The 27088-nt window shown below is 51.4% G+C and overlaps 9 protein-coding genes across 9 annotated transcripts; 4 read left to right on the forward strand and 5 right to left on the reverse strand.

The window, feature by feature from the left end:
- Positions 1-1085: 1085 nt before the first annotated feature.
- BDZ99DRAFT_420629 (uncharacterized protein) lies at positions 1086-6418 on the reverse strand. Its single transcript, XM_033716928.1, has 7 exons — positions 6043-6418; positions 5439-5985; positions 4384-5331; positions 3040-4329; positions 2859-2990; positions 1670-2784; positions 1086-1609 (listed from the first exon to the last, which is right to left on the reverse strand). The coding sequence occupies exons 1-7, from the start codon at positions 6331-6333 to the stop codon at positions 1097-1099; spliced, it is 4836 nt and encodes a 1611-aa protein (XP_033574915.1). The 5' UTR covers positions 6334-6418; the 3' UTR covers positions 1086-1096.
- A 131-nt stretch (positions 6419-6549) lies between these two features.
- BDZ99DRAFT_500232 (TFIIH basal transcription factor complex helicase-like protein subunit) lies at positions 6550-9114 on the forward strand. The gene is made up of 2 exons (XM_033723706.1): positions 6550-6595; positions 6645-9114. The coding sequence occupies exons 1-2, from the start codon at positions 6579-6581 to the stop codon at positions 8986-8988; spliced, it is 2361 nt and encodes a 786-aa protein (XP_033574916.1). The 5' UTR covers positions 6550-6578; the 3' UTR covers positions 8989-9114.
- Positions 9115-9156: 42 nt separating this feature from the next.
- BDZ99DRAFT_464853 (Protoporphyrinogen oxidase) lies at positions 9157-11036 on the reverse strand. Its single transcript, XM_033720423.1, has 3 exons — positions 10656-11036; positions 9935-10600; positions 9157-9883 (listed from the first exon to the last, which is right to left on the reverse strand). The coding sequence occupies exons 1-3, from the start codon at positions 10986-10988 to the stop codon at positions 9227-9229; spliced, it is 1656 nt and encodes a 551-aa protein (XP_033574917.1). The 5' UTR covers positions 10989-11036; the 3' UTR covers positions 9157-9226.
- Positions 11037-11305: 269 nt separating this feature from the next.
- BDZ99DRAFT_510050 (uncharacterized protein) lies at positions 11306-13361 on the reverse strand. The gene is made up of 2 exons (XM_033724443.1): positions 12761-13361; positions 11306-12706 (listed from the first exon to the last, which is right to left on the reverse strand). Exons 1-2 carry the CDS (start codon positions 13150-13152, stop codon positions 11539-11541), a joined length of 1560 nt encoding a protein of 519 aa, XP_033574918.1. The 5' UTR covers positions 13153-13361; the 3' UTR covers positions 11306-11538.
- A 204-nt stretch (positions 13362-13565) lies between these two features.
- BDZ99DRAFT_489492 (uncharacterized protein) lies at positions 13566-14545 on the forward strand (the record flags this gene model as incomplete). Its single annotated transcript, XM_033722985.1, has 5 exons — positions 13566-13648; positions 13886-13942; positions 13993-14092; positions 14142-14439; positions 14496-14545. The coding sequence occupies 5 exons, from the start codon at positions 13566-13568 to the stop codon at positions 14543-14545; spliced, it is 588 nt and encodes a 195-aa protein (XP_033574919.1).
- Positions 14546-15300: 755 nt separating this feature from the next.
- On the reverse strand, positions 15301-16174 carry BDZ99DRAFT_572834 (uncharacterized protein; the record flags this gene model as incomplete). Its single annotated transcript, XM_033728239.1, has 4 exons — positions 15959-16174; positions 15700-15909; positions 15579-15633; positions 15301-15494 (listed from the first exon to the last, which is right to left on the reverse strand). The coding sequence occupies exons 1-4, from the start codon at positions 15974-15976 to the stop codon at positions 15301-15303; spliced, it is 477 nt and encodes a 158-aa protein (XP_033574920.1). The 5' UTR covers positions 15977-16174.
- Positions 16175-19260: 3086 nt separating this feature from the next.
- BDZ99DRAFT_500237 (uncharacterized protein) lies at positions 19261-21744 on the forward strand (the record flags this gene model as incomplete). Its single annotated transcript, XM_033723707.1, has 3 exons — positions 19261-19720; positions 19779-19842; positions 19962-21744. 3 exons carry the CDS (start codon positions 19261-19263, stop codon positions 21313-21315), a joined length of 1878 nt encoding a protein of 625 aa, XP_033574921.1. The 3' UTR covers positions 21316-21744.
- A 137-nt stretch (positions 21745-21881) lies between these two features.
- Positions 21882-23031, reverse strand: BDZ99DRAFT_464860 (uncharacterized protein). The gene is made up of 3 exons (XM_033720424.1): positions 22777-23031; positions 22658-22717; positions 21882-22601 (listed from the first exon to the last, which is right to left on the reverse strand). Exons 1-3 carry the CDS (start codon positions 22931-22933, stop codon positions 22252-22254), a joined length of 567 nt encoding a protein of 188 aa, XP_033574922.1. The 5' UTR covers positions 22934-23031; the 3' UTR covers positions 21882-22251.
- Positions 23032-24854: 1823 nt separating this feature from the next.
- On the forward strand, positions 24855-27045 carry BDZ99DRAFT_464861 (laccase Lcc4). Its single transcript, XM_033720425.1, has 8 exons — positions 24855-25076; positions 25144-25248; positions 25301-25432; positions 25481-25577; positions 25632-25982; positions 26040-26513; positions 26571-26724; positions 26775-27045. The coding sequence occupies exons 1-8, from the start codon at positions 24873-24875 to the stop codon at positions 26947-26949; spliced, it is 1692 nt and encodes a 563-aa protein (XP_033574923.1). The 5' UTR covers positions 24855-24872; the 3' UTR covers positions 26950-27045.
- Positions 27046-27088: the final 43 nt, after the last annotated feature.

Raw genomic sequence — 27088 nt, forward strand, 5'->3', positions numbered from 1 at the left:
TGGTGGTGTGTTGTGTAGCGACGACTGCGATTTGGAAAATAAGGAAATGCTGGAAACGAAGGCCTACTCAGTCTCCAAATTACAGCCACTCCTCATTTGTGTAGTACGGAATCCAACATGAACATTGCATAGGAACGGCGTCCATCCATCGATAACCACCAAAGGCAAGGCCACGGCTGAGCTCGCCAGAGCTATTTCTTCGGAGTTTTTCTATGATTCGAACGGCTTTTGTTACGGTTCAGGGCTACGTTACATTTGCAACATTTGTTCTCTGTTTCTCTCTCTACATTACAACAATGTGCTCTGGCACTTGTACTGTTGATTCTTCGAGTATTGCGATTGCATGGCGGCACTTTTGTTTTGGAAACTTTGGGCTTTCTTGGGACTACTATTGGTGTTTTATGGACCTGTCTTTTTTTCATTCTTGGGAGATCAAAAAAGGGTCTGGGGCGCGTCAGGTCTAGCTGCATCAGGTCTAGCTGCATCAGTGCCGGAGCATGAGGCTACGGCTCGGCCTAGGAAACGGAAATGGGCGTTTTTGGAAACGGACGGAGAGCGCACTGAGATGTGTGCTTGCTTTGCTGGGCGGCTTTTTCGTGCGTTGGAACAGCACAATGGGCTTTATGATGTTATGTCTTCTGTGGATGATGATGGAGAGCGGGGAAGTGTGCCGGGTGGAGGTTGTGGATTGTGGAAGATTGATTGGGGACTGCGAGTTGAGTTTGGTTGGTTGTTAGGGCACACGAATAGAGACGTTTGAACTGAACTTCTGAGTGTTTTGCTGAAAGACCCGTGATTCTTCTTCTGACATACATGGCACTATGAATGCGAGTATGATACAGCCGGTGTCAAACTCGCCTACACGATGGCGAAGAGCCCCTGAACGGAAGCACTTCTGATGACAGGAGACACCACATTTGTAATGCAAAGTCAAGATTCTCTGAAACCGGCTCCCTATTACTCATACAGCATAGGGCATTCTCATTTACAAGATCCATCTTATCATGTATGTACTTTTCTGTCTACCCTCGTATTCGCCGACCCCAACCCCAACCATCCCCCCTCCATCCCAACCATCCCCCCTTTGCCCATCCCTCTACCCATAGTTAAACGCATTCCGACACAGCGGACAAGAGCTCGCATTACTCGTCTTAAACCACTTATACAAACAGCTCGCATGAAACAGATTCTTGCACGTGCTGCACCGCTTGCTCGGCAGCTGCTTATCCGCGCCGATGATGCTGTAGCAGATCGCGCACTCGCTCTGGCCCTTGAGCGTGCCGACCACGTTGCGCCGCCACGCCGTGAGCCCGTCGATCAGGTTGCCGTTGCTGGAGGCGATGACGCCCTGCGCGGAGAGCAGCCAGCTCTGCCACTTCTTCTCGTCGACGGCGACGCGGCTGAGGCCCTCGACGAGGGCCAGGTGCAGCGGATACGTCGGCGGCATCGCGAGGCGGATGCGCATCGTCTGCTCGTCGACTTCGTAGGCGGCGGTGACCTCGCGCGCGCGGGGCGAGACTCTGATGAGGAGGGGTTCGTCGTCGGCGGGTTGGGTCGCGGACCAGGCGCTGACGGCGGCGAGGGCGGTGGTGATAACGTGGGGGGAGATCTGGAGGTTCGTTAGAATTACGGCGGTGTTTGGAGGTTGGGGCGGGGCGCGGAAACATACGAATTTCTCGGTCCAGGACTCGACGGCGATGACTTTCTGGCGCGATTTGCAGTCGATCCACCATGTCTTTGCGAGCGACGGCATGTGTGTGAGGCAGAGGTAGTAGATGTGAGTGAGCAGCCATTGTGAGTCGCGCTCCGGAGGCTCCATGTCAGGGGTGTAGGTCGTGACATCTAGTTTACCTACATCGACCGGTTTTCCGCGAGCGTGACCGAGGAAGTCGAAGGTGAAGTCGAGCAGGCCGGGGAGGTAGTCGCCTTCCTTGATGTGCTCGATGTAGTCTGTCTTTACCTTGTATGACGCGTGCTGCATGTGGTCGAAGACGAGTAGCCAGCTAAGCAAGTAGCCTCGTAATGGCAGTGGCATGCTGCGCTCGAAGCTGGCGTCGGCGAGGGATTCTAGAGTCGGTGCCTCGAGGATAAGAGAGAGAAGTTCCTCAGGGAGTCGGGCAGTGGACTTGTCAATCGCTGCGTCGATCGAGATTTGTTCTTGTGCTGCCGGGATCTTCTGGTGCAGAATATCGAATGCTGCTTGCTGGACTGACTGAGATTCCACATATAGTAGTGGAAATAGTTCTTCGGTTTCATTGAGGTGCTGGAGCGAGATCTTAGATATCTGCCGCGTGAGTAGCTCATTGACGATTCTCAAAGGCTGGTGGTATTCATCGGGGAAGTGTTGAGAGTGCTTGAGGAGGTTGATTAGGCCACTCGCGACGTTTTCTTCCGAGTCCTTCCAAGCATCCACGAGGTCGTCGTTTGGATCCTCGCTTCCTTTGAGAGATCTCAGCGTGGCATAGAGCTTTAAAGATGCATGGATGGAAGGAATGGTTGCATCGGTGTTCGAGCCGTGGTCGTCGATCTTTCTTGGTAACGACCACTGATCGGCCAAGCAATTGAGGATCTTACCCCAGTGTGATCCATAGATATCGCTGATCAAGGGCAGTAGTGCACTCAGAGAGCGACAGACTTCTGCACGAATTGACAGAGAAATCGAATCGTCTTCTAGCCAAGGTATGACATGTTTGACGAAGAAGATGGCTCGCTGTCTGGCGATACCCTCGCTCACATCTTCGTGATTATAAAGAATCAAGTTCAGCATTACCAACTGTCGGAGGCCTACGTGAAGAGATTTTAGAATTTATCACATGGAACATCAAAAAAAATAAAAAAATTGGGGAGTTGAGACATACCTTCTTCGGACTTCTCAGCAATGTCCAAGCCAGTGATTTCGGCCACATACTCATTGCATAGCCTCGTCGACGATTTCGTGGTGGACAATGGTAAGCTATATCCCGTCAAGAAAGCCGCGGGATAAAAAGGACCTAGTCAATGTCAATAAAAGTTCCCATCATCTCGATATCGGTTGCTTACTCTTGCTCCTTCGAAGGCCTTTGAGAGCTGTCTGAAGATTCGGAGTTCTTTGACTATTCCACCCATATATTTCAATCAATTCTGTGGTTAGCACGCTCAAGGCCCTGGAACTGTAGTACGAAGATGACGAAGTCTCCTCGGATGCTGCATGCAATGATACCAGCGCCGACTTTAAGAAAGACGTAGGGCCCTCATTATCATCATCCCACGAAGAGCCATTGTCTGTGAGTTGCTTGTTCATGAAGTTTCGTGCATCTTCCAAAGAAAGAACAACGACATTCTCAACTTCCGGCGTGTACTGAGCCCACAGGTTGTTGGAGCCCGCAAGTCCAAGGTTGTCCTCAATAAGCTGCACCGTTAGTGCAGTGAGACGGTAGATCTCTTCTTGTCGTTCGGTTGCGATGTACTCAAATACGTCCGTTCCGCATAAGACTCGGCTGGCATAAGACGCGATGCGAAACGCGGCCGAGAACCCGTCTCCATCTCGAGGATAAGTCTTGCTGAACGCCTCTTGTGAAGAGCTAGGAGGAACAAGATAGGACGTGCCTCCAAGGACATTTGTTATAGAAAGAGAGGCTCTTGGTTGTACAGCAAGAAAGGGGGTTAGTGCTGCTGTCCATGCATTTCCATCCGGTAGAAGGCAGTCAGCAACGTCCCCTAGGGGAGATGTCGAATCCTCCTCCGCTACCCAGATTTTTGTTGCAAGTTCTACGAGAGTATTGACGGATACAGAAGTGCGGGAAGCTTCCTTGAGGCCATTCTGGATGACATCAAACATTGATTGCTTCGAGTTCCCACCATCAGAACCTCGTGTGAGGATGGAGTGTATGCTATTGTTGACGGCCGATGCTTCTTGTGCTATCTGGTCATCTGCAGACTCTGCAAGCAACAACAAACTGCGGAGCAGCTCGGATCCTTCTGGCGTAGGTACAAAATGCTTCAACAGTAAGGGATTAAGGTTCGTGACTTTCTGGAAGCCCTCAAGTGCATTGGCCGTAGAGTCAGCAACTGACAACGACTTCGTCATGCTGGACAGAATCTCGTCTGCAGTCTCGGTAGCAATGGCGGTGGACGGACTCTGTAAGAGTTGCCCAAAGAACAGCCAGTCTGAAGTGCCCTGTAGAGCGCTGTGAGCCTTCGCATTTATGTAGTTCTGCAGTTCTGCGTCTGAGGAAGCGAGATTGAAACCAGTAGGAATTTTGGGCGAGGTAAGCAAGTGTCCCAGGGCTTCCAGCTTTGCTGGGGAATCTGGACTTCCTAGGACGGCCTTGAGTGTTGCTCTCCACGAGTCTTCGAACGCTGCTTGGTCCTTGCAAACGTACAGGATATCCGCAAGTTGTGAACAAGATGGCGAGATGAAAAGGCTTGGAAGATCATTATGCAGGAAAGACATCAGCTGGTCTTTGCAGTGCTCTTCGTCAAACACGAGACTTTCGCAAAGGCGGAGAAATTCCGCGACGACGCCTGCCGCTCCGTAAGGCTTCCCCTTACGGCTGATTAGAACTTCTAGAGATACTGAGACTATCAAAGCAGTCGCGGAGGATAGCACTGGGCGATAAAACCCCGAGGAGTCATTATCAAGAGCATGAGCTTGCAAACTAGCAAGCCTAGCTGCTTGCTGTATCAGGGCTTTATGAGACTTTTCAAAGTCCTTAGACTGTTCTGGCGCTGAAGTCTTGATGTCTTCAATGAGCATCTCTGCGTATTTAGGCCATTCCTCTTGAAGCACGGACGGAATGATTCCAGACACCATGACCTTGCTGATAATCCTAGAGCCGTTGGGTTCAGGTATTGCCCATTGGGACTGTTCTGGACTTGGCCGCAAATACTGTGAGAAGATTGGCAGCACCATTTCGCTCATCAATCTACGTTGGTCGTCCTCTGGAAGTAGACTGCATATCAACAAAGCTACATGGAGATATGCACCGAAGGCTGCTGCAAGATTAGCGCGAGGCTCATCCTTCTTGATTATACCGCTGTGCATTGCTCCGAGTAGATCGACTGCGTCAACCCCAGTCGCAGGCAGGACTGATTTTGGTAAGAAGTTGAAAAGTTTCGCAATGCCATCCCAGAACTCTCGTGGTCCGCTCTGCGAGCCGCGTTTCAGGAAATGCTGGAACTTTTGAGTAACTGTCTTCTTCCCAGAGTAGTGGTCAGTCCAAACCAACGGGAACAACTCTGTCAACATGACCACGGTCTCAACATATTCGTATGCTGATCCGGTCTGGTTAGAGCTTAGACCTTGATATAAATATGACTTGCTGAGGGTACGTAGGTGTGACGATAACGAATCTTGGAATCTGTTAGCTTGAGAAGTCCGTTAGATATTCTCCCTAATAATTGGAATATCATGAAGGCACTAAACTGCAGGGTCTAGTCTTGACCAGGAGATCACTCACCTTTCTTTTTTAAGAGGCACGTCCTCAGAAACCTATGTGTTGAGCGTCTTACGGAAGCGTCTTCATAAGTTGCAAATTCCCACAACTTTTGATCTCCCAGAAACGCATCGTAGTCTGATTGGTATTTCGTAGAGTCCTCTGGTTTCAAGTCCGTCAAAAGACTCCCAATGACGGCGATGCAAGCTGCTATGACTCGACAGTACTTCCCTTCAGCGTCATCTGGGCTCACGGTTCGCTCGTCGCTAAGTGTCAATGCAGTCTCATTATCGATTGCATAGCGACAGTACTCCAGGATTGGTTGCTGGTATGCCTTGCGAAGGTTCTGGAGTTTCTCTGGGGTAGAGAAGACCAGTTTAAGGGATTCCTGCGTCGCCTTCACGACCAACCGGTCGTTATCATAAAGCCCACATAGCCAAGCTCCCACAGCCTTCGGTATGTACTTGGCTATCCGCTTCCCGGCAGCAGCGCAGATCTGGCCTTGCAGCGACTGGGCAAGTTGACGCACTCTTCGAGAGCTATCTATCGAGGTGCGGGGAAACGTTTTGATCTGAAATAAAATCGTATTACTATCTGTATAATGTGTACATCCATGGAGGGCACCCACCCACGCCTCCAATATTCCATCTTCGACCTGTCCGCCAACTGACGAGATGTACGTTTGTAGATCTTCCAGCGCCTTTGCCTTTGTTGTACTGTCTTTCTTCGAGAGGTTCTTGAATGCGACCACTACATTGGGGTCTGATATTGCGGAGAGGTCCGGAGGCTCTGAAACATAAGATAACGGCGAAGAAGAGGCTCCAAATGCTATAGCTGAAGCGGCACCAAAGCCCGAACCGAATGCGCTGGACGCAGCCCGGCTGCTGCTGGCTTGTGCCTTGACTTGGCGCTTGCTCATAGTGACGGTGGAAAAAGAAACCAGGAAACTTAAAGAGTCGTAGGCTGCTAGAGAAGAAGAAAAGAATGAATGTAAGAGGGGTTGCTGCCTGTGATTTGAAAGTGCAAATGGTAATGACGACCCTTGGAAGTTCTTAAGCCGAAGTATATCCGCAGTGGCGCTAAGCCCTTTCCAGCCAGAGGCAACTACATCTCCTCTCAACTACTCTTTCTTCGCCACGGTGAAAGACACCTCCAACTCTCAACATGAGGTTCAATATAGAGTGAGTCCTAGTGTACTAATAGCATGTAGCGGCGCTGAACATGGTCTAGGGAGCTCGAGGTGCTCTTTCCGTATCCCAGCATCTACCCCGAGCAATATGCCTACATGTGTGACCTCAAACGCACCTTGGACGCAGGTGGCCACTGTGTTTTGGAGATGCCTTCGGGAACAGGTAAAACTGTGTCCCTTCTGTCCCTGATCGTGGCATACCAGCAGGTCCAGCCTGAGAAGCGGAAGCTGATCTACTGCTCGCGTACCATGTCCGAGATCGAAAAGGCTCTTGCTGAGCTGAAGGCTCTCATGAAGTACCGGACCGAACAGTTGGGGTACGAGGAAGAGTTCAGAGGGCTGGGTCTGACGAGCCGTAAGAACTTGTGCCTGCATCCATCCGTCAAGCGCGAAAAGAGTGGCTCCGTGGTTGACGCGCGATGCCGAAGTCTGACGGCGGGGTTCGTCAAAGAAAAAAAGGAGCGGGGTGAAGACGTTGAGATGTGCGTGTATCACGACAATCTCGATCTTCTGGAGCCTCATAATCTCATCCCACCGGGCGTCTGGACGTTCGACGGCCTGCTAAAGTATGGCGAGTCACAAAAACAGTGCCCATATTTCACAGCGAGGCGAATGATGCCATATTGCAACGTAATAATTTACTCCTACCATTACCTGCTTGATCCCAAGATCGCCGAGAGAGTGTCGAGAGAGCTCTCGAAAGATTGCATTGTTGTCTTCGACGAAGCTCACAACATCGACAACGTGTGCATAGAATCTCTAAGTATCGACTTGACGGAAGACTCGTTACGGAAAGCAACAAGAGGAGTGAACAATCTGGACAGGAAGATTACAGAGATGAAGTCAACCGATGCTGAGAAACTCCAAAGCGAGTACGCGAAGCTGGTCCAGGGCCTCCAAGAAGCAGACGAGGCGCGGAACGAAGATGCGTTCATGTCGAATCCGGCATTACCAGATGATTTGCTGAAGGAAGCTGTGCCTGGAAATATACGGAGAGCAGAGCACTTCGTTGCTTTCTTGAAGCGATTTATTGAATACCTCAAAACACGAATGAAAGTGCTGCACGTCATTTCAGAAACACCACCTTCTTTCCTCAACCATCTCCGAGATCTCACGTTCATTGAGCGAAAACCACTCCGCTTCTGTGCCGAACGCCTTACGTCTCTTGTCCGTACCCTCGAGCTCACGAACATTGAAGACTACCAACCTCTTCAAGAAGTAGCCACATTCGCCACCCTCATTGCTACCTACGAAACCGGGTTTCTGCTCATACTCGAACCATTTGAATCCGATACAGCGACCGTACCCAATCCGATTCTCCATTTCACATGCCTCGACGCCGCAATAGCCATCAAGCCTGTCTTTGAGCGCTTCAGCTCCGTCATCATCACCTCCGGAACCATGTCCCCTCTCGACATGTATCCAAAGATGCTCGCCTTCTCAACCGTCATCCAGCAATCCTACACCATGACCCTCGCCCGCAAATCCTTCCTTCCCATGATCGTCCCCCGCGGCACCGACCAAAGCCGTATCACCTCCGCCTTCCAGCAGCGCAACGACCCCTCCGTGATCCGCAACTACGGCAACCTCCTCACCGAATTCTGCAAGCTAACCCCTGACGGCATCGTCGTCTTCTTCCCCTCCTACCTCTACATGGAGGGCATCATCTCCATGTGGCAGGGCATGAAAATCCTCGACACAGTCTGGAAATACAAGCTCATCCTCGTCGAAACCCCTGACTCGCAGGAAACCTCCCTCGCGCTCGAGACCTACCGCACGGCGTGCAACAACGGCCGCGGCGCCGTGCTGCTCTGCGTCGCACGCGGGAAAGTGTCCGAGGGGATCGATTTTGACCACCACTACGGCCGCACAGTGTTGTGCATCGGTGTCCCGTTTCAGTACACGGAGTCGCGTATTTTGAAAGCACGTCTTGAGTTCTTGCGCGAGACTTACCGCATCAAGGAGCAAGAATTCCTGTCGTTCGATGCCATGCGCCACGCGGCGCAGTGCCTAGGTCGCGTATTGCGTGGCAAGGACGACTACGGCATAATGGTCATGGCAGACCGGCGCTTCTTGTCCAAGCGCCAACAGCTGCCGAAGTGGATCCAGCAGGCGCTGGAGGACAAGTATGCGGATCTGAGCGTGGATCAGGCTGTGTCGGCGGCGAAGGCGTTTTTGCGTGAGATGAGCGTGCCGTGGAGCCGGGCGGAGCAGCAGGGGCTGAGTACGTGGGATGCGGAGGATTTAAGGAGGCATAAGGCGAAGATAGAGGAAGAGATGATTAGGATGCTTGAGGAGGAGGCGCAGAACGGGGGCGGCGTGGTAGAGGTAGACGAGTATGGGGGAGATGATTTGGATGAGGTTATGGCGGGACTGGACGCGTGATGGGAGGATAATCAGCGATAGATCGTACGATGTAGGGCTTGGGACTTGGGAAGGGGATCAATAGACACCGATATTGCTCAAATTGATACTAATTTGCAATGATTTGTGGTATGAGACTGCTGGGAGATCCTCGTCGGGGTTTTGAACACACGCGCAATTGGCAAGAACTTCAAGCTAGTCAACTTTTGGAGTTCTCTTATTATTCTAAGTTTACTTTTGTACATCTGCATGAAGCGCCTTATGCCGGAATTTCCTCTAGCCCTGATTTTTGGTTGTATTGGCCTAGATCCTGCGCGATATCCTTCGCCGCCCTGATGCAATCATTCACGCCCACACCAGTGTAAGAATTGCCCACGACTCTCAACCGCCCCTTGAAGTGGGCCATGAGCTGACTGTGAGTTTGTTTCATCCGAGTGATATGACCGACGGTATACTGCGGTATACAGTCCTTCTGCAGCTTGGCTTGGGCTGCAACAGGATCGTCGGTGATATGTAGATGACGCGCAAGAATTGATTGGGCAGCAGCAACGCCTTCATCTTCGGTTGGGTAGGTGCTCCAACCGTCCCACCAGTGGCCGCCCAATATGACGGTGAGTTTGGTGCCGGTGGCAATATCTTGACCTTTGATAGTGTCGGAGTCGAATATGACACCGAGGGCGCGTTCAGGGTTCTGCTGGAAGGGGATGGACTGCGGGATGAGGTAGCCGAAGCCTTCGACCGGGACTAGTTTAGGATTCGCATAGAAGAGGTTGACGACCATAACGGTGACTGCGTGAGTTTTCGCAAGCTCGGGGAGTACTGTTTTCGAGTTTGAGGTACAGAGTTCTGATAGCGTTTTTGAGAAGATGCTGGATACTACCATGTCGTACGTCTGGCTTTCAGATTCGGTGAATACCTGATTGTGTAGATTAGTACTGATTAATTCAGGACTTCTGAGCCAATATACCTTCATCTTCTTATCGCCACTAGCGGCTTCCTCTAGCTCAAGATGCGTGACTGGCGTGCCCAAATTCGTAGTGACTCTTTTGTTGCCTGCCACTGTCTCCGCCAGGCGGTCCACCAATTGCTGTAGCCCATTCCGAAACGAGAAGACGCTAGCCTTACCCATCGCAGCCATGAATTCAGGATTCACCACTTTCTTCGTCTCAGCAAGCAGTTCCCTATCCCGGCGCAAAAGTTTGATATTCTCTTCTACGCGACTTGTCGCAATAGCACGAATCACACTTCCTCCTTGTTTTTCCAAGGTCCATAGTAAAGGGAATATTGACCGTACGCTCAACTGATTCACATCACCGGCATAGATGCCATGGAGAACTGCTGATATGATGTTTTGAGCCACACGTGGATCCAGCCTTCGTGCAAAGAATGACGCTACGGATTCATCATCCAAGTTTGCTGGTCTCGTTGGTCGAAATGCCTCCCCTATAGCACCCGGGATGAATCCCTTGAACAACGGCTCTCTGAGTGTAGTGAAGGCAATTTCCAACGAGGAATCGTTGGTCGGGTTTGGCAGCCGCACTAAATGGTCTGGGTAATAGATGAAGCGGTTTACGGCAGAAGCGGCGCTTTTGTCTGTGTATATGACATCAGGGATCATACCGAGCTCTTGGATCTAGCATTGGAGCTTTAGTAAAGCCTCTGATAAAAGTCTACTCGGATTGACATACCAGCGTACTCGTAACCAGGGCACCCATCCCAGGACGCAGCGAACGCGGGCCATGCTCAAACAGCACCCTCCCTCCGGGAACCTCGACGTGCGAAGAGTGCAGCCATCCGCCTAGCCGTGGACCAGCCTCGTAGATTGTGATTCTAGCTGTCGGCTGCTCTTTGGCAATGTAGTATGCGCTGGCCAGGCCCGTGATGCCTCCTCCGATTACGGCGATGTTCTGCGGAGGTCCGGTTGAATATTGATGGTGATGGCATTGCGAGCAGAGGATTGGACGCGTCGAGAGGCTCTTCAATGACGATCCAAGAAGAGAACCATGCCTCCTGAGACGCATTGCACTGTGCAGACCGAGGATGTGGCGATTTGAAGAGCTGGTCGCTCTATAGAAGCGGTCATCGTGTGGTCGTGAAGTCACGGACGCTAAAGCCGAGCGCCGAAAGTTTCAGAACACGCCGGTAGACGCCCTGAAACTAATCATATATAGTGTATTAATCTACAGGGCACTTCGAGGGACTTCAGTAAAGGGTTGTGTCGGGAAATTGTCATTACACTACCAATTAGTCAGGGTATATAAAATCTGATGGAATACTTCGTCATGTTTGAGTTCACCCGGTCATGTACGATTCACATGAGCATGAGAGGACCGTGTGTGAGAAGCAAAGCAGGCAGGAGTCATCCTCCTAAGGTAACAGGAAATTCATTCTACAAATCCAACCTCGTACTGCATAGTAGTAACGAACCTATGCCGTGTCCCTGGCCTCCGAAATATGCCCAACCTTCACTGTGCCTCCGAACGCCAGTTTTCCTAATGATATGATACATGACCGTCAATAGACGACCCAAGCCTGAATACACCCACTTCTCTAGTCAGAAGCATCCTCCGTTCAGGTGATGATCTGTGTCTCCATTTCTTCTTGACTCGACTTCCCGGGCAGAATCAGCTCCTCCTCCGCAGTCTCGTCGTCCACAAACTTCCTCTCACTAACGTGCTCTTTCTTTGTGCCATCGTCTCCGTTGCGGTCTGCCGTCCACTGCATATCTGCGCGGCTCTTCTTCTGACCCTCCACGTGCTTGAAGGTGCAACGAGTATTCGTGCAGGGAGTGAATTTGCATGCAACCTTGCTGTGTGCAAACTTGCAGTCGGGAGTAGTGCAGTCGGCACCATTCCGGCAGGGCGGCATACTCGTGTCAGGATGGCGGAATGGGCAATTGGCCTGGTCTCGGCAATGTGGGTAGTAGGCGCAGTCTATCTCCTTCTTGTGCGATTCGCGCTGAGCAGGAGAAGGGTGCTTCCCTACACACTTCTTGTTCATGCAGGCAGCGCCATAGGAGCACGTGTCGTTCATGTCGATCGATGTTCCTGGTGGAGCCGCTGGAGATTGATGAACGAACAGGCAGTCGGCCTTGCTGCACGACACGTCGAACCTGCACCTCGTCTGGGATGGGTCTTTTGGTTCTCCGTTCGCTCCGGAATCGGCGCCATCCGTCATGGTCTCGTCCTGCGATTCGTTTATCGAGAACTTGTTGTAATTTGATGGCCGCTTTTCGTTGAACCGTCCGGACTTGTTATCGACTCGGTCGAAGAGAGACTTTCCCGACTGTGGTTTTTTGCCGTGAAAGTTGGGGTTGACGTAGGCATTCGGCGTCGACTGGTTTTGGAATATGGTTTGCATCATCTGTGCCTGTTGTTCGTACATCTGCAGCAATTGCAATTGCTGTTGAGGCGTCATGACAGGAGCCATAGGCCCATTCGGTCCCATTGACATCGGCATTCCGGGCATTCCCATGCCACCCATTGGGCCCATTTGGCCCATGCCTCTCCCGTTTGCCATTGCAGCAACACCACGGCCTAGCTGCTGGCTTCGAGGGCCCCTCGGTGGTTCTCTGGAGTGTGAGTTCACGCGGCCTGTCCCGGATCCGTTTCGCACGCGATGTAGAGCCGCGTCGCTCGATCTGTCCATGGCCTTGTTGAGCTGTCCAAGCATGCGCTTGTCCCGGGGTTTTTGCACGCCATTCCCACTGCCGCTGCGCATGGCCTTCGGTCCAGTAGGTCTAGAAATTCGATTAACATAGTCACAAATAGAATTCGCAGAGATAGGGGCATACATTGCGCCGCCGTCAACGTCAGCCGCATCGCCCATATCAGCGTCAGTGCCGGGGTTTTGGCCTGGCCGAGAGGAGTCTGCGCCATCCGCGTTGCCGCCGTTGGTCGGTTGCGGACCGTTCAGTTGTCGGTTGAGGATGTCGACCTGCTCGAAAAGCCACCTTGAGAAGTTCATCGGGCCTTCATCGTCGGGGGGGAGACTGAGGAAATCCATCGCCATCTCCGAAGCCACCTCTTGCTGCGTCTTCCCGTTGACCAGCATGAGAACGATGTATTCGGCCAAAGCGAGGTCGTCCAGTCCGCCGGTGGCCCAGCCAGCCTCTGCGAGCTGCGGCTGAATGGCGGTCTTGAGCGCCTCGGCGAGCGGCGTGCCGACTCCAATTTCGATAGACATCGTGGGTGTTTGGAAGAGGAAGAATGTGAGAGGGAGTTCGTCGAGGTGAAGGCGGAAAGAGGGCTTTGCGATAACAAAGAACGGTGGCGACTTTGTGCTGCTGTCGCGGCGTGGGCGCTGGTATCAACGCCTTTGTGAGAAGCTGAACAGCAAAGTGTGAGTCGCGCGAAGAGATCGTTGGGTGTAGGGTATGGAGCGGCGGAGGATGTACGCGGGGAGGTGAAGGGAAGTGCAGCGACGGAGATGAAGCAGAGGACGAGGAACGGGTTAACGTCGGTTAAACGGCCGCGATTGCCAAGCCCAACTTTCTGCTCGACATTTGTTGCAGCTGCCTCGCCGCCTCATTCCGACTCTGACCTCACCTTTCAACCTCTCTCACCACCCACATCGGCACGACAACCCGACTCCTCAACATGTCTCGTGGAGGCACTACTCTCTACGTGACCGGCTTCGGCCACGGCACCCGTGCACGCGACCTGGCTTACGAATTCGAACGGTATGTCCTCCACGCATCGTAACCACACCAACCGCCCTCCTCGCCCAACCCAAAGCGGTTCTATGTACATCCTGCCTTTACCTCCCCGCCCTCCCTCTATCGATCGCTCGATCCGCCCCGTATCGTCTGTCCCCTACCGAGACCACATCCGAATCGAAGGCGCCGTTTTCAAGCTCTCTACGCACGTCGTTGCTTCATCACCGCACCTACAAACCAGTAGCAACTGACTTTTCCAAGCTATGGCCGACTTGTCCGTTGCGATATTCCAGCCCCTCGCTCGGCTTCTTCCCGCCTGTGAGTTAAATGTCCCCGTCTTGAGCAGGCTGCGGCTGAACATCCAGTAGCTTTGCGTTCGTCGAATACGAGAGTCGTCGGGATGCGGACGATGCGTACCATGAGATGCACAACAAGCGCATCGGACGCGACGATCTGCTGAAGATTGAGGTATGAACAACTGCGGCGCCGGCTTGACCGCTCTCCTAACAGATTCCAGTGGGCCCGAACTCCCCCGTCTGCTTCTTGGCGATTCGAGTCTGGCGCCAGTCGCGACGGAGCCGGTCGCGATGCCCGTCCGCCCCGTCGAGGAGACCGTTCTCCGCGTCGCCGAAGCCAGTCCCCACCGCGCCGTGGACGTGGCGACTACTCTCCTCGCAAGGATGACCGACGCGAGCGCGACTACGACCGACGCGACCGTGACCGTTCTCGCAGCCCGGATGATCGCGACCGTGAGATGAAGGATGTTCGTCCCGAAGACGATCGGGAGAACGGCACCAATGGAGACGACCGTAAAGGTGTGCAGGAACCCACCCCTCTCGAACAAGATCTGACCTTGCGCCCGAAAACTTAGTCGATTCTCCTCCTCCTGCCGTCCATGACGACCTTGACACAGCAGAGTAGCTCCTCCCGTCCCCCTCCAAGAGGATCCGAGGACTTCGAAGAAGCACGATACTAAAATCAGTCTAGGGAACCAGAGATCGTCTGAAAAGCGTGAGGTCATCTTGGGTGGCTACCCAATGACTCGATTTCCTTCTCCTTTTTCCTTGGCGGTGGCTTTCAATGGATATTGGCTTCGGTTTTTGCGGGTTGGTACCAAATTGATCATGTCAGCAGTCCGACTCGATGCGGATCCCTCACCTCGGTCGGTTTCGGCGGTTTCCACGATGCGGCGGTCAAAGTTTCTAGCACGACGATTCGATCGATCGATTCGGTTCTACCTGAGATACATCCATGTACACTACGAATAATCGGTCACCCCCCTACACAGTCGATACCTCGTCCCCCGTCCCCGCGAACCCTCCCTATTACGTACCGTCGAACGTCCTCGAACCGGCTGTGATTGGTGATGCTAATTAATTTGGTTTATGTGTGCAAGTGACTACTAAATAGAGTGTGATACATCTAGCAGCTTAATAATTCATGTACTGATTATTGCCAAATCTCTGCCAATACTGCGACTGAGTGTTTAACATTAAAGTACTACTTGATGAGACACATCTCACTCAACGTCAACGCAACCTCCCCGCAATATCATACAAGAACGCAATACCTCACAAACGCCCGTATCGGGTGAACTACTTGAGCGCAGCCCAGAGTCCTGGGCACTATTCCCTCAGCCTGTCCTGCAGGCATATTCCATTACAGCATCTCGTCCCCTAACTGTTGCCACTCCCCACCACCATCAACAGCGTGACCCTGAGATCTAGCATCGATAGCGTCTGGCCGAGACAATTGCGTGGCCCAAACTCGAACGGCCGCCAGGCGCCGCGGACAGGATGCAGAGGGTGGTTTTCGGGGAGAAGAAAGTGTTCGTGCAGGAACTCGTCGGGCTGTGGCCAAAACTTGTGCCCTTAGAACAAGCAGTCCAGGCAACAACAGCACGCAATCGCAGCCAGTAGCCCGCCCAAGAGCCCTTCCCCAACGCCTCCTCCACCTCTTCCCCGATCATCGTAATAACCCCCCGGCGGCCCTTGTTGGTAATACATGCCCTGCGACTAATATCAGCCAATGTTCCACCATCGCCATACCGGTGAAGAAGTTTTGATTGCGCATACTTGTGGTGGAGGGTACTGCTGCCCGTACTGCGGCCCGTACGGTCCCTGCGGTGGCCCGTATTGTGGTTGGCCGCCGTAGTAGTCTGCGTTCCCTGGTGGAGGCGACTGGTAGTATCCTTGTTGCGGCGCGGGGGAGCCGCTGTAGTTGGGGTCGTGGTAGGCGGCGGGTGGGGCTTGAATGTAGCCTGGAGGTGGGCTTTGGGGGGGTTCCTGGGGATTTTAGTTTTCCTATTGTTGGGATAGATTGGAGGCGTCGTACGTATTTCTGGGAGGACATTGTGAGTGAGAGTTTGGGGTGGACGTTTGCGGGGGTAGTTTGAGGTTTGGTGGTAATGCGCGCGCTTTGAGAAAGTTGAAGTTGTGAGAAAAAGGTCTCGTTTATTAAAGTTTGTAAGTATAGTTGAAAGAGTGAAGGAGCACTGTTGGGAGTGAGTGGGTGGCAATAGAGACGGCGGGATCGCAGGATGAAAGAGCCTCGTGGACGCCCAGACACGAAGTGTGTGGCTAAGCGTTAAAGCGTTGCGTAACGTTCCGTTTCGGGAACTACTTAAAACGTAGGGCTTAGTAAGGCCGAGTTATGCTTTCATCCTTGGCTTGGGGATGCCTGTAAGCATTATCTGGACTTCTTCATCTTTTGAAAGGTCTTATTGATGCTTGGCTGAACGAGTGGTGGTTCAATGGTTACCTAGGCACGTGCTAGGGTACTTGGGCATGATGGAATACGAAGGCGGGGAGTGGCGTCTGCAGGGCGCCCACCGATCACCAACACACAAACTCATCTACGACCTTGGATGTTAGTAGTATGTCTATTTCATTCAGACTTGCTAAGATATACTGAAGCGCTTTATATTGCGGGAGACATATGTACAGAGGAATCTGATGGTACGAGCGCTGTCAGTTAAAAGTGCGGAGGTGACGTCTGTCGACAAGGCAGAATCAACCTCAGATTTGAATACGAGCCACGGAGTTTTCTTATTTCGTCCTCACTTCCCTTCAAGAAACATCATCATGCCAGATCAAACGCGTTGATTTGCCCAATATTTCCCCCTCCTTCATCTTGTCCCTCTCTTCGCCACTTCAGCGACTGCAGCGGCGCTCCAAATCATATCACGTACACTGCTAGAAGGGTCTTCGAATTATGGCAACCCTAATCTGATATGCACGACTACCGAATGGAGTGATCTTGCAGCATTCTTTCTCTTCAAATACGTCGCTTGTAACGTAACGGTTCTGATAAGGGTGGGAGAACTCCCCTTTTTCTTCGCCGTTACTGTCTTTAAGATGTCTCGAGTTCCTACAATGTGTGATCTTTCCTGGGCATCGAAGCTCTAATGTGCAGTACCGTCGTTGCCATATCTGACTTAGAAAAGGCTGCAGGGTCTGGGGCTCTTTGCGTGCTATAGTGCCTTGTCACAGATATCCGTACACTGTCCTGCCACTGTCTGTGGAGTTTCAACCGTACTACGAGAAACCGGGGACAGCGAATACGCTTCTAATCTGCGTACACCCTGTTGACGCTGTCTGAGGTAGCCTCGCAAGTTTACTAGTCATCCAAAGTGCCGAACTTCTCTCTTGTTTGGAATGCTGAAAATACTATGAGGCTCCTCACGCAGCGGCGAACGAGTGTAGGGATTTCTATGACGAGGCATTGTACTACGTCCTCGTCAGTGGGAGCCAGAAGTTGGAGAGAAGATTCCGAACAGTGCGGTCGACTTGGCCAAGATGATCCCATTTCGACGCCATATCGCTCACGAGTAGACTGGATCGAACGATACGGCTACGCTGCATTTGGGTTGACGGTAACTCCATACGCCGTCATGTTACTCGTCAACTTCCTCGGAAACTTGTGTGGTCCGAATTGCAACGCGCTTTATGTCGTTGACAAACTCCATTATAGATGAAACGCGGCGTCCGTCCAGAGCATACTTTAGTGGAAGTGTTGGATGGCTCGCAAAGGAAGACGAGGCTAGCATAAGAGTCTCGAATTGTGAAAGAAGTCTAGAGTCATCTTGAGTTCTCTTTTGATACACATGAACAAGTTCTTGTCCACCTTCAGGTCATTTTCATTACCAGCCGAACCCAGGGTATGTAGGATGCCCGGATCGTTACGTGATCCTGAGGACTCTTGAAGGATTACGAAAATCACCATCCTTCTGCTATCATGCAATCCGCTCCGATCGTTAAGCGCTTCTTCAGGCCCAGATCCTTACCAGATAACGCAAGCTTCGCTCAGAACCAAGCGATTTGAACACAGGGCGAAGCTCGAGCTAGAGAATATCATGTCATTCCATTCCAGTCATAAACGGAGCAGAACCTCATGTACGCGTTCATGCTGTTGATAGGGATGATCAGCATTGGATGTCCGTACAATAGTCGTGGGCTATGGCCTGGCTTGCTTTTGGGGTGGTACGTAATACTCTACTTCCTCTAATGACGGAAGACTTACGACAGCTAATATCCTATTTCTGATTTTGCCTTCGGTCTAGGTGATGAATGGGAGCCCGGTTATGGAGCGATGGCAGAGGTAAGTGCCCTGGTCGCGTGGTCGCAATTGCTGTCATAAAAGGCCGGCGCGGCTCCAGCAATCGGCAGCTTCATCGTCGTCGGATAGATCATGCACGATTATGGCCCCTGTACATGTGTAATCTGACAAGACGTCAGTAGTGGATTTCAACAACATCCTCATTTCTATGATTCAGTAACACAAGCAGGTTAGTGTTGCCGTTGTCCATGGGGAACCCCTGCGTCCAGGCTTCAGCTATCTAGATCCTTGCTGGGCTATTTTTGAATCTCCAACACCCAGCCGAGCACCCTCAAACAAATAATTCCCTTGTGGCCCCCATTCAGGACTGCGCCATCGCATCATCACTCCTCGTCATAACGGGACTGTAGACGTTGAATCCCATGATACACACCTCGTCAAGTTGGCTAACATCTCTTATCTGCAGCATGCGTCCGATTCATGGACGACGAGGCACTCGACTCGTCCAGGTTCAAGGGCAGCACTTGGGAAGAAACGCTGACTTGGCAGGGGCTTGAGTGACACCGCCACCGACGCACCCCTCATGCAGGCGCGTTTCATCCCGGCTCTGGCGTCCACAAAGACACCCGCTAGTCCACCAACGACCAAGTACCGGGATCGGCAGCCGTCCTCAGGAGAAAACTGTCAGGTCTACAATTGATGCTACTGGCCCAGATACCGTCTCGGCGGGACCCAACTTTAAGCTTTTTCTGCTTCTGGGTGCTTGGCGTCAGCATTCGATCGCCCTATGCAACTCCACGCGCTAAGCTCGGCCATCAGCCTCATGTAGGAATCCCCTCACCCCATCATCAAGTCCGTTCTGCGAACCCTTGTCCGTTCTCAGCACGGTGATTCAGTCCTATTCCTATTTCCGGTGTCCAATCTCAAATCATGGCATCGCCAGGGCTGAAAGCTTCTTTCCCGGGAGTGCACTACATGGGTACTTGCACCCTGGCTGAAGTACATAACCAGTCGCCCTCCTGGCTTGTTACATCCCGCTTTCGCCCCTCATCTCTCTCGTTTTGCAGTATTTGGACACTATGGCACAATATTCCAGCGTACCTGCTGCTCCTTATGCCCCAACGGACTACATCTCCCCAACGCAGGACGTCGACTTGGGGGATAGCAAAACCCCACACACCTCAACCGCGACGGGTTATTTCACATCTCCAGACCCTTCCGGCCGCAAGCGACAAGAGCGTGCTGGTGGTCATCAGAAGAGGCTTGCATACAAGAAGACTTATATTTTTGCGAACTTTTGGGTGTATGAGGTCGCAGCATGCGTAGTCGCGGTTGTGCTTCATCTCGTCACTATTCTTCTCCTTCATCACTACAACAACACCAACGTCCAGTTGTATCATAATCATTGGAGTCTGAACTCCGAGGTCGCCATACTGGTCACGATCACCAAAGCAGCTTCCCTCATACCCATAGCCGCCTGCATTGGTCAGTTGAAATGGCACCGCTTCTGGAACTACCAAAAGTTGTCGGAAATGGAGGGTAAGTCACCCCTCACGCGCTCTCAAATGACTATCTCCTGACCCTTTTCGACCATAAGCCTTCGACGAAGCCAGTAGGGGTACTATAGGCTCAGCGCGTCTTCTGGTTTATCTCAACTTCTGGTATGTTTGCCTATCTATCTACTTATTATCTACCCTTAGTCTTTAGGTACTTGTCTGAAGTTTTGTACTGCCGGCCAATTTTACAGAATATATCTACTAACACTGAATTGCTGCGACAGGCATTTTGCTTCTTTTGGAGCTCTCGTCACGGTCTCTGCTTTAGTCATGGACACGCTCGCACAGAACGTAATTAACATTGAGCCACGACTCCAACCAGTCAAAAATAACGCCACCATTCCGCGAAACGTAGTCTATGACTCAGTGTTCACATATAATACAAACGGTACATCGTCGTTCCCAGCGGCTGATATGATCGGAGCTATGAACTTTGGCCTTTCCTACACCTCGAGCGACCTGCCCTATTTGCCCCCACTTCCTTTCAGTTGCTTCTCGAGCAACTGTACATATGCACCGTACCAGTCTTTGGAAGTCGATGGAGATTGCAGGGACATATCTTCTGTGCTAGACACAAGCGACGATGCATATCTTAAGTTACCGGAGGGTCTTATGCTCATCAAGAACGGTGGAATTCTCAACACTTCCGCAACGGCCCTGTATTCATCAAACGAGTTTTTCGATTGGAAGAATATGGGTCAATTGATCCTCAACTACCAAGCTATATACGTCGACGCGTATAACGATTACAAACCATCGGCAGTACAGTGTGTCCTGGTCTGGGCGGTTACCACATATAGTACAACAAACGTTACAAGAGGGGAACTTTGGGCGACACCGGATCTCACAACGTTCAAGAATACTTCTGCGGAAGCAAGGACCGCCTACGGCCAGACGAACGACATCTACATTCGGCCGGAACCCTGTTACGTGAATGGAACAAAGCTCGACAGTTCCACCGACCCGAACTGCCTGTATCAGGTCGATGCAAAGGCGCAATTCGCTCTCCAGAAGTGGTTAATCCACAGCTCGGAAGGAATCGTTGGTTCTTTATTTAACGTAACGGACAGCTATGGCAACAACACGCATTTCCAAACATTCTTCGTCAACAGCCAATACCAAGCGCTCATACGGTATGCCTCCCAATTGGCCCCTGCTGAGACGTTCCTTGCGACTGGCGCGTACCTCGCTGGTATGATGAATCGGGCCATGGCGCTAAGAGTCCCTGCCGGTTTTGCTGATGGTGATGGACGTCTTTCTGGACACGGCACGGTCTTCGAGTTGCAGAGCTTCTTCAAAATGCGCTACGCCTATTTGTCTCTCAACCATTTTGTTGTCGCCGGATGTGTCGTGTTCCTGGTCATGACAGTATGGATGTGTCGGAGGGACGAAGTATTGAAAACGTCAGTTCTGCCCTTCTTGTACCACGGACTACCAGTTCACGATCGCCAAATGCTGGATGAGAACCCGAGGCAAGCCGACATGAAGTATTCGGCAGAAGAGACGATAGTGAAATTTGGCATGACGCCGGAAGGGAAGCGGCTGGGGACCCAGGAGACTTTTGGGCCTGGAGCATAGTCTGAGGTCCAGCACACACGTTATGCTTTTTATTGGGTATACATTGATTGATACTTAGCATGGTGTTCATTTTGGATCTGATATTTGGTAGAATATGCGTTTTGACAATGCGTAATTTGATTATTTTCCCCCTTTCCTTAAATCATCTCATCCACGTGTATCATCTTCAGCCATCTCCTTCCAGTGCATCTCCTACTACGTTCTAATGACTCATAACTATCTACCTGGCTATCGCAAATATCACATGTCTCATGTGCTTCTTCCCGGTCTTAGAGCTATTTTGATCTACCGACAGCTCCCTATGTCTTAGAAGATCTTGCACCTGGTTAAGCTTCAACAGGAAGATTGGATAGAGATTGGTCACGTGGGCTCCCCTTGGGTCGGTCTGGCTTAGTAGCTATACATCGTTTACGCACAATATAGCCAGGCATCTAACCAAACATCCTCTTTACAATCTGCACAAACAGGCATTCAACGATAACATAACCCCTAGAGCATGTGAAGAAAATGTTAAGCGAGTGAGCTGCAAAACCCCGATTCTTATATCAGTCATTTCGTTTACATTTCGGGATTCCAAATATTGCAAGCGGTAGGGCACGCTACGCTTTACAACGTAAGGGTAGGCGTATTTATCATTTCTTGAAGTCTCCGAATATCTTTTCCAATCCAGAGAAGATGTAAATATCCCGAGGTCGCAAATCCGATTCTTTCCAGGATCTCACACTAAGCTCTGATTGCATATAAAGCTGAATAGCATTGATTATATGCGCTTACGTTCCCAGTCAAAAGCTCGACGAATTGCGCCCAGGCCCGCTCTAACCAACAGTGCGTTGCAATCTTAACTGCAGCATACGGAACCAAGAACTCTCCGTCCGTCACAACAACCCGAATCCACAACCAATTCTCCCCTAAGCTACAGTACAATTCAAAATACACTTAAGACACCACAGCCGGCGCTATAGTCCGTAGCGCAATCGCCGTGCCCGTCGTTGGCGTCGCAGTGGCTGCGTTCCACAGTACCTCATAGACATCTGTTACGTTCGTTTCGACAGCGTAAAAGCCCATCTCCACAGTGCCGTCGTCGGCGAGGTGCATCGCCCAACCGCCGTAGAGCCCGAAGCCGCTGGTCACCTGCCCGTCAGACAGGGAGGAATTGGTGGAAGTGAAGCCGACGGGCTGGAAGGCGTCGGAGGTGGTGTCGATGTACATCATTGGAGTGGTGGTCCAGTTTGTGGAGCTGGAAGAGGGAGCGGCGACGAACGTGGTGTCGTCGTCCGTGGAGGTTACTGGAGGTATTAGATGGATGCAGCTGGGGCGGCTGAGAGTTGGGAAAGGGGCTTACGGGTTATGTTTACGCCTTCGGACAACCATGAGGGGGTGGAAGTTCCGATATATGCTTTGCCTAGTCGGCGTCGAGGTAAGGGCTGGTCCTTTTTGTGTGCTAAGGGCTACAGAACGTACCGTCGCCGTAAAAGAGTGGAAGTCCTGGAGTGATATCGGTTCCATACGCGTAGAGGCTGAAAGTATGAGAGGCATCATCAGCCCGAAGTTTAAGTGTCGATGCCGACGCCAGCAAGCCAGCGCAGACCATGAAAGATATGATATGAATGAGAAGCATTGGATGAAGCACTAAGCTGAAGTGTGAAAGAGAAGAGAGATAGAGAATGTAAGAAGTGTAGATAGCTTTGTGCTCGCAGGGCGCCCTCAGTATTTGATATACAGCTGAAGTTTCAATGCCAACCAGCAGACCTTTCTACAACGGCTATAATGCTCTTCTACTTCCCCTGTATGTCTCTATGCGGAAGCGCTGACGACTACCACAAAGCGGCCGGGATCCTTCCTGGGCCCTCGTCCGGCTGAGATGTCTTCAATCTCGTCCGCTTTACTCTGAACTACTATCAAGGGTCAGTGTGCAACGTCACTCATTATGTGGCCCTAGGTGGGTCATTTCGGCCAATGATCAAGATCAGATAGGAGGATTGGGGAGGTTTCCCTAAACCTCTGTTCCTGCATGAACAAAGTTGCTCCACAAGGCTGGCAGCTGTGGACGCGTGGCATGGCGGAGCTTGGCAAGAGAAGCATTGAAACAACGAGTCGTCGTACCACCTGTTGGTGTTTATGTGACTAGGGCGACGCAACTCGTCGGCAAAGGTGCTTGGTTTGGGCTTGATGGCCGCTGGATCGGAGGTAGATCTCGCGTCTCGGCTTCGGGAGAGGCCCGTTCACATTCACTAGCGACAGCCTCATCAACCACACGCGTCCTCCGAGCCTTTTGCATCCCTACCCACCATGTCTTGGGCTCGTTTCTTCTTGTGGTTTCCCTCGAGATGTCCACTAAGGCCAATACTAACCCCGATATAGACCGGGTATCTGCCGCGTTCTCGGCTCGTACCGCCCATCTCCACGCTTCTCCTCCAGAGCCCCTAACGCCTTTTCCATGGTCCCCGTGGCTCCCGAGGGCACTGTCTTGGATGAAACAATAGCTTGAGCAAGCGTAGTTACGTACACTTGTGTGAGTGTCGACGTGACTTCACCTGCAGGGAGGGCATCAATAGGCAATGGCGCCAAGATTACATAGTTCTCGCTTGCGGTCACCAGTGTCTTTAGGATGTACTTCCTCATAAACCCCACCAAAAGGCACGCAAGCTCATTGGGAGCCGGTACAGTGTCACTGGTTCGACTCGGGGGTTTTGTCGTCACGGCGTCGTAGCCCTGGTCAGCCAAGGATCAAAACGCTTGCTTCCAAAGGGCGTTTCTCTAAAAAACGTCTAGCATTACTCAACATATTTCTATCTTTCAAGTCATCTCTATTGTTATGTGTGGGGATTATTCTAATGGAACAGCTTCGTTCTTCTCGTTCCTTCTCTCCCCCGAGTACATCGTCTATTAAGCTTCCGTCACTGATGTTTCGCCCGAATTTTTCTAAAATCAGAGGTTTACGGTCCCAAATTTGCTTAGATCTACACACGATTCATGAGACCCAGTCTCTAGAAGTCAAGATTACTCCACCCTGGCTCTTTGATGCAGGGAGTCCGGTCTCCGCAAGCGCTTACGAACTCCCTACAAGTCAACAACATGCATAGACCCGAGGGACAGGTTCAAATGCGTACCCATAGCTATTTCTGGTGGGAAGACGATTCCGATTTGGGCCAACCGCTATTGATTTTTCATGTATCCACGCATTACCATGTAAACGCCTATCTATATCAAGATACTTTACGGAAAGTCGCTTGCGCCACGTCCACGTCAAGGGCTGGTATGAAACATTGTTGCGCGCAGGCTATGTGTCAATCACAGCCTCAATCAGCCGGGATAACGCTTTTGGAAATTGATGTGCAAGAGCAGAAGCTTGTGAGAGCGTGATACCGAAAGGGGACGACCAGATTAAAGAGTTTATAGGCCTTCGTGCAGAACTTCAATTTCAAGACCACACGAGTTCACATACTTTGGCCTCGTTCTCTTGTCATAATTTCGATTCTTGTTCGTTAGACTTGGCCTTGATTTGCTCACCCTTTTCAATCTATTCTCTCCCGTTCAAGGGACCACCCTAGCTCACAATGATTACCCTCCCTTTATTTGGTCTTTTCATTGCCGTCGCATCAGCCATCCCTGCCCCTCAAGCAGCAACTGCGGTCTCTACAGCTTCAGCAGCTGTCGCAACGTGCGATGGAAATACGGCTAGTGACCGGAGTGTTTGGTGCGATTATGATACGAGCACCAACTATTATACTGATGGACCCACAACCGGGGTCACGGTCGAGGTATGAGTGTTCGGAAGATTGGAACACACAGATCGTACACACAGATCGTGGTGGCTAATTCACGCAGTACTGGCTGGAAGTTACGAACACTACGCTAGCTCCGGATGGGTTCGAAAGAATCGTTCTGGCTGTCAATGGGACTGTTCCGGGCCCCACAATAGAAGCCAACTGGGTATGCTATCCCCTTAATACACATAGCCAGACCGCCATTAACTTGGACCTAGGGAGACACCGTAGTAATTCACGTGACTAATAGCCTTGCAAACAACGGCACCGGCATTCACTGGCACGGCGTTCGCCAGAACTACACGAATATGAACGATGGTGTCCCTAGCATTACTCAGTGTCCGATTGCTGTAAGTTCTCTTACGCTTGAGTTGGGTTTTACTAATCCTAGTCAACAGCCCGGCGAATCCATGAGCTACACATGGAAAGCAACCCAGTACGGGACATCTTGGTATCACTCCCACTTTTCGCTTCAGGCGTGGGAGGGAGTCTACGGTAAGAACATTCGATGCTTCATCCCTTCGAAGCCATCCAGTCTAACAAGAACAGGCCCTATCGTTATCCACGGACCTGCCACTGGAGATTACGATGATGACTTCGGCGCCGTGGTCCTAAGCGACTGGAGTCACGACACTGTCGATGCCTTGTACACCTACGCTCAAGTTTCCGGCCCACCACTGATGACCACGGGCCTCATCAATGGACTGAACGCTTACAATGGTAGCGGTACTCGCTTTGAGGGAACCTTCGAATCCGGGACCAGCTATCTCCTTCGCGTCGTCAATGGCGCAATCGACACTCATTTCAAATTTTCCATCGATAATCACACCATGACTGTCATAGCAGCAGATTTTGTTCCTATCGTTCCTTACGCCACGGACGTATTAGACATTACCATGGGTGAGCTTTACGCAGCGCACCTTAGAGTATAGAAAAACAATCGCTAAAAGCTTACAGGACAACGCTACGATGTCATCGTCACGGCCGACCAAGACACTGCCAATTACTGGATGCGAGCCATTCCGCAGTCCGAGTGCAGCAATAATGACGACAGCGACAACATAAGAGCTATCATTCGCTACGATTCCAGCTCCACCGACGACCCGACCTCCACTGCCTACGATTACACTGACGACTGTATTGATGAAGACGTCTCTGATCTCGTGCCATTCCTCTCACAAACTGTCGTCAGTCCCACCGGCGACGACCTCACTGTTGCAGTTGGGAAGAACGCGAACAACCTCTTCCGTTGGCAGATTGGCACCGATAGCTTTGCCGTCGAGTGGGCGGACCCGACCATCTTACAAGTGTATAATGGGGAGACAAGTTGGAGCGACGAGGAATGCGTGTACAATCTGAGCACTAGCGAGCAGTGGGTTTACTGGGTCATTGAGACCACTATTCCTGTACCACATCCAATCCACTTGCATGGTAAGTTCCCACTTAGCTTCAGACGAAGAAGATGCTGATATGGAGTTTCTGATATAGGCCACGACTTTTTTATCCTCGCTAGTGGCGAATTTGAAACCTACAGTGACTCCGTCACGCTGAATACGGACAATCCGCCTCGCAGAGACGTGGCGACTCTGCCGACGAGCGGGTATCTGGTAATTGCCTTTTTGACAGACAACCCAGGAGTTTGGTGAGTTCTTTTTACTAAGTCACTGGTATCGCTTTTGACATGATATACAGGCTTATGCACTGCCACATTGGCTGGCATACCTCTGAAGGTCTTGCGTTGCAATTCGTAGAGCGCTCGACCGAGATTTCTGCTTTGGTGGACTACGATACTCTTAATTCGACTTGTGCGGCATGGGAGACGTACACTGCGGTGTCGGGAGTGGAAGAGGAAGATTCGGGTGTGTGATTGAGATTGAATTAATTTGTACCTAGAGAGAGAGAGAGAGAGAGAGAGAGAGTATAGAGAGATGTAGTCAGGTTTCAATATGTTTATCTGGCTTCTTTTGACTCTGATTGAAAGTGACGACTGTGAGTGACGGAAATTC

This window comes from Mytilinidion resinicola (genome assembly GCF_010093595.1).
Source record: "Mytilinidion resinicola strain CBS 304.34 unplaced genomic scaffold BDZ99scaffold_13, whole genome shotgun sequence".
In the NCBI taxonomy this organism is placed as follows: domain Eukaryota; kingdom Fungi; phylum Ascomycota; class Dothideomycetes; order Mytilinidiales; family Mytilinidiaceae; genus Mytilinidion; species Mytilinidion resinicola.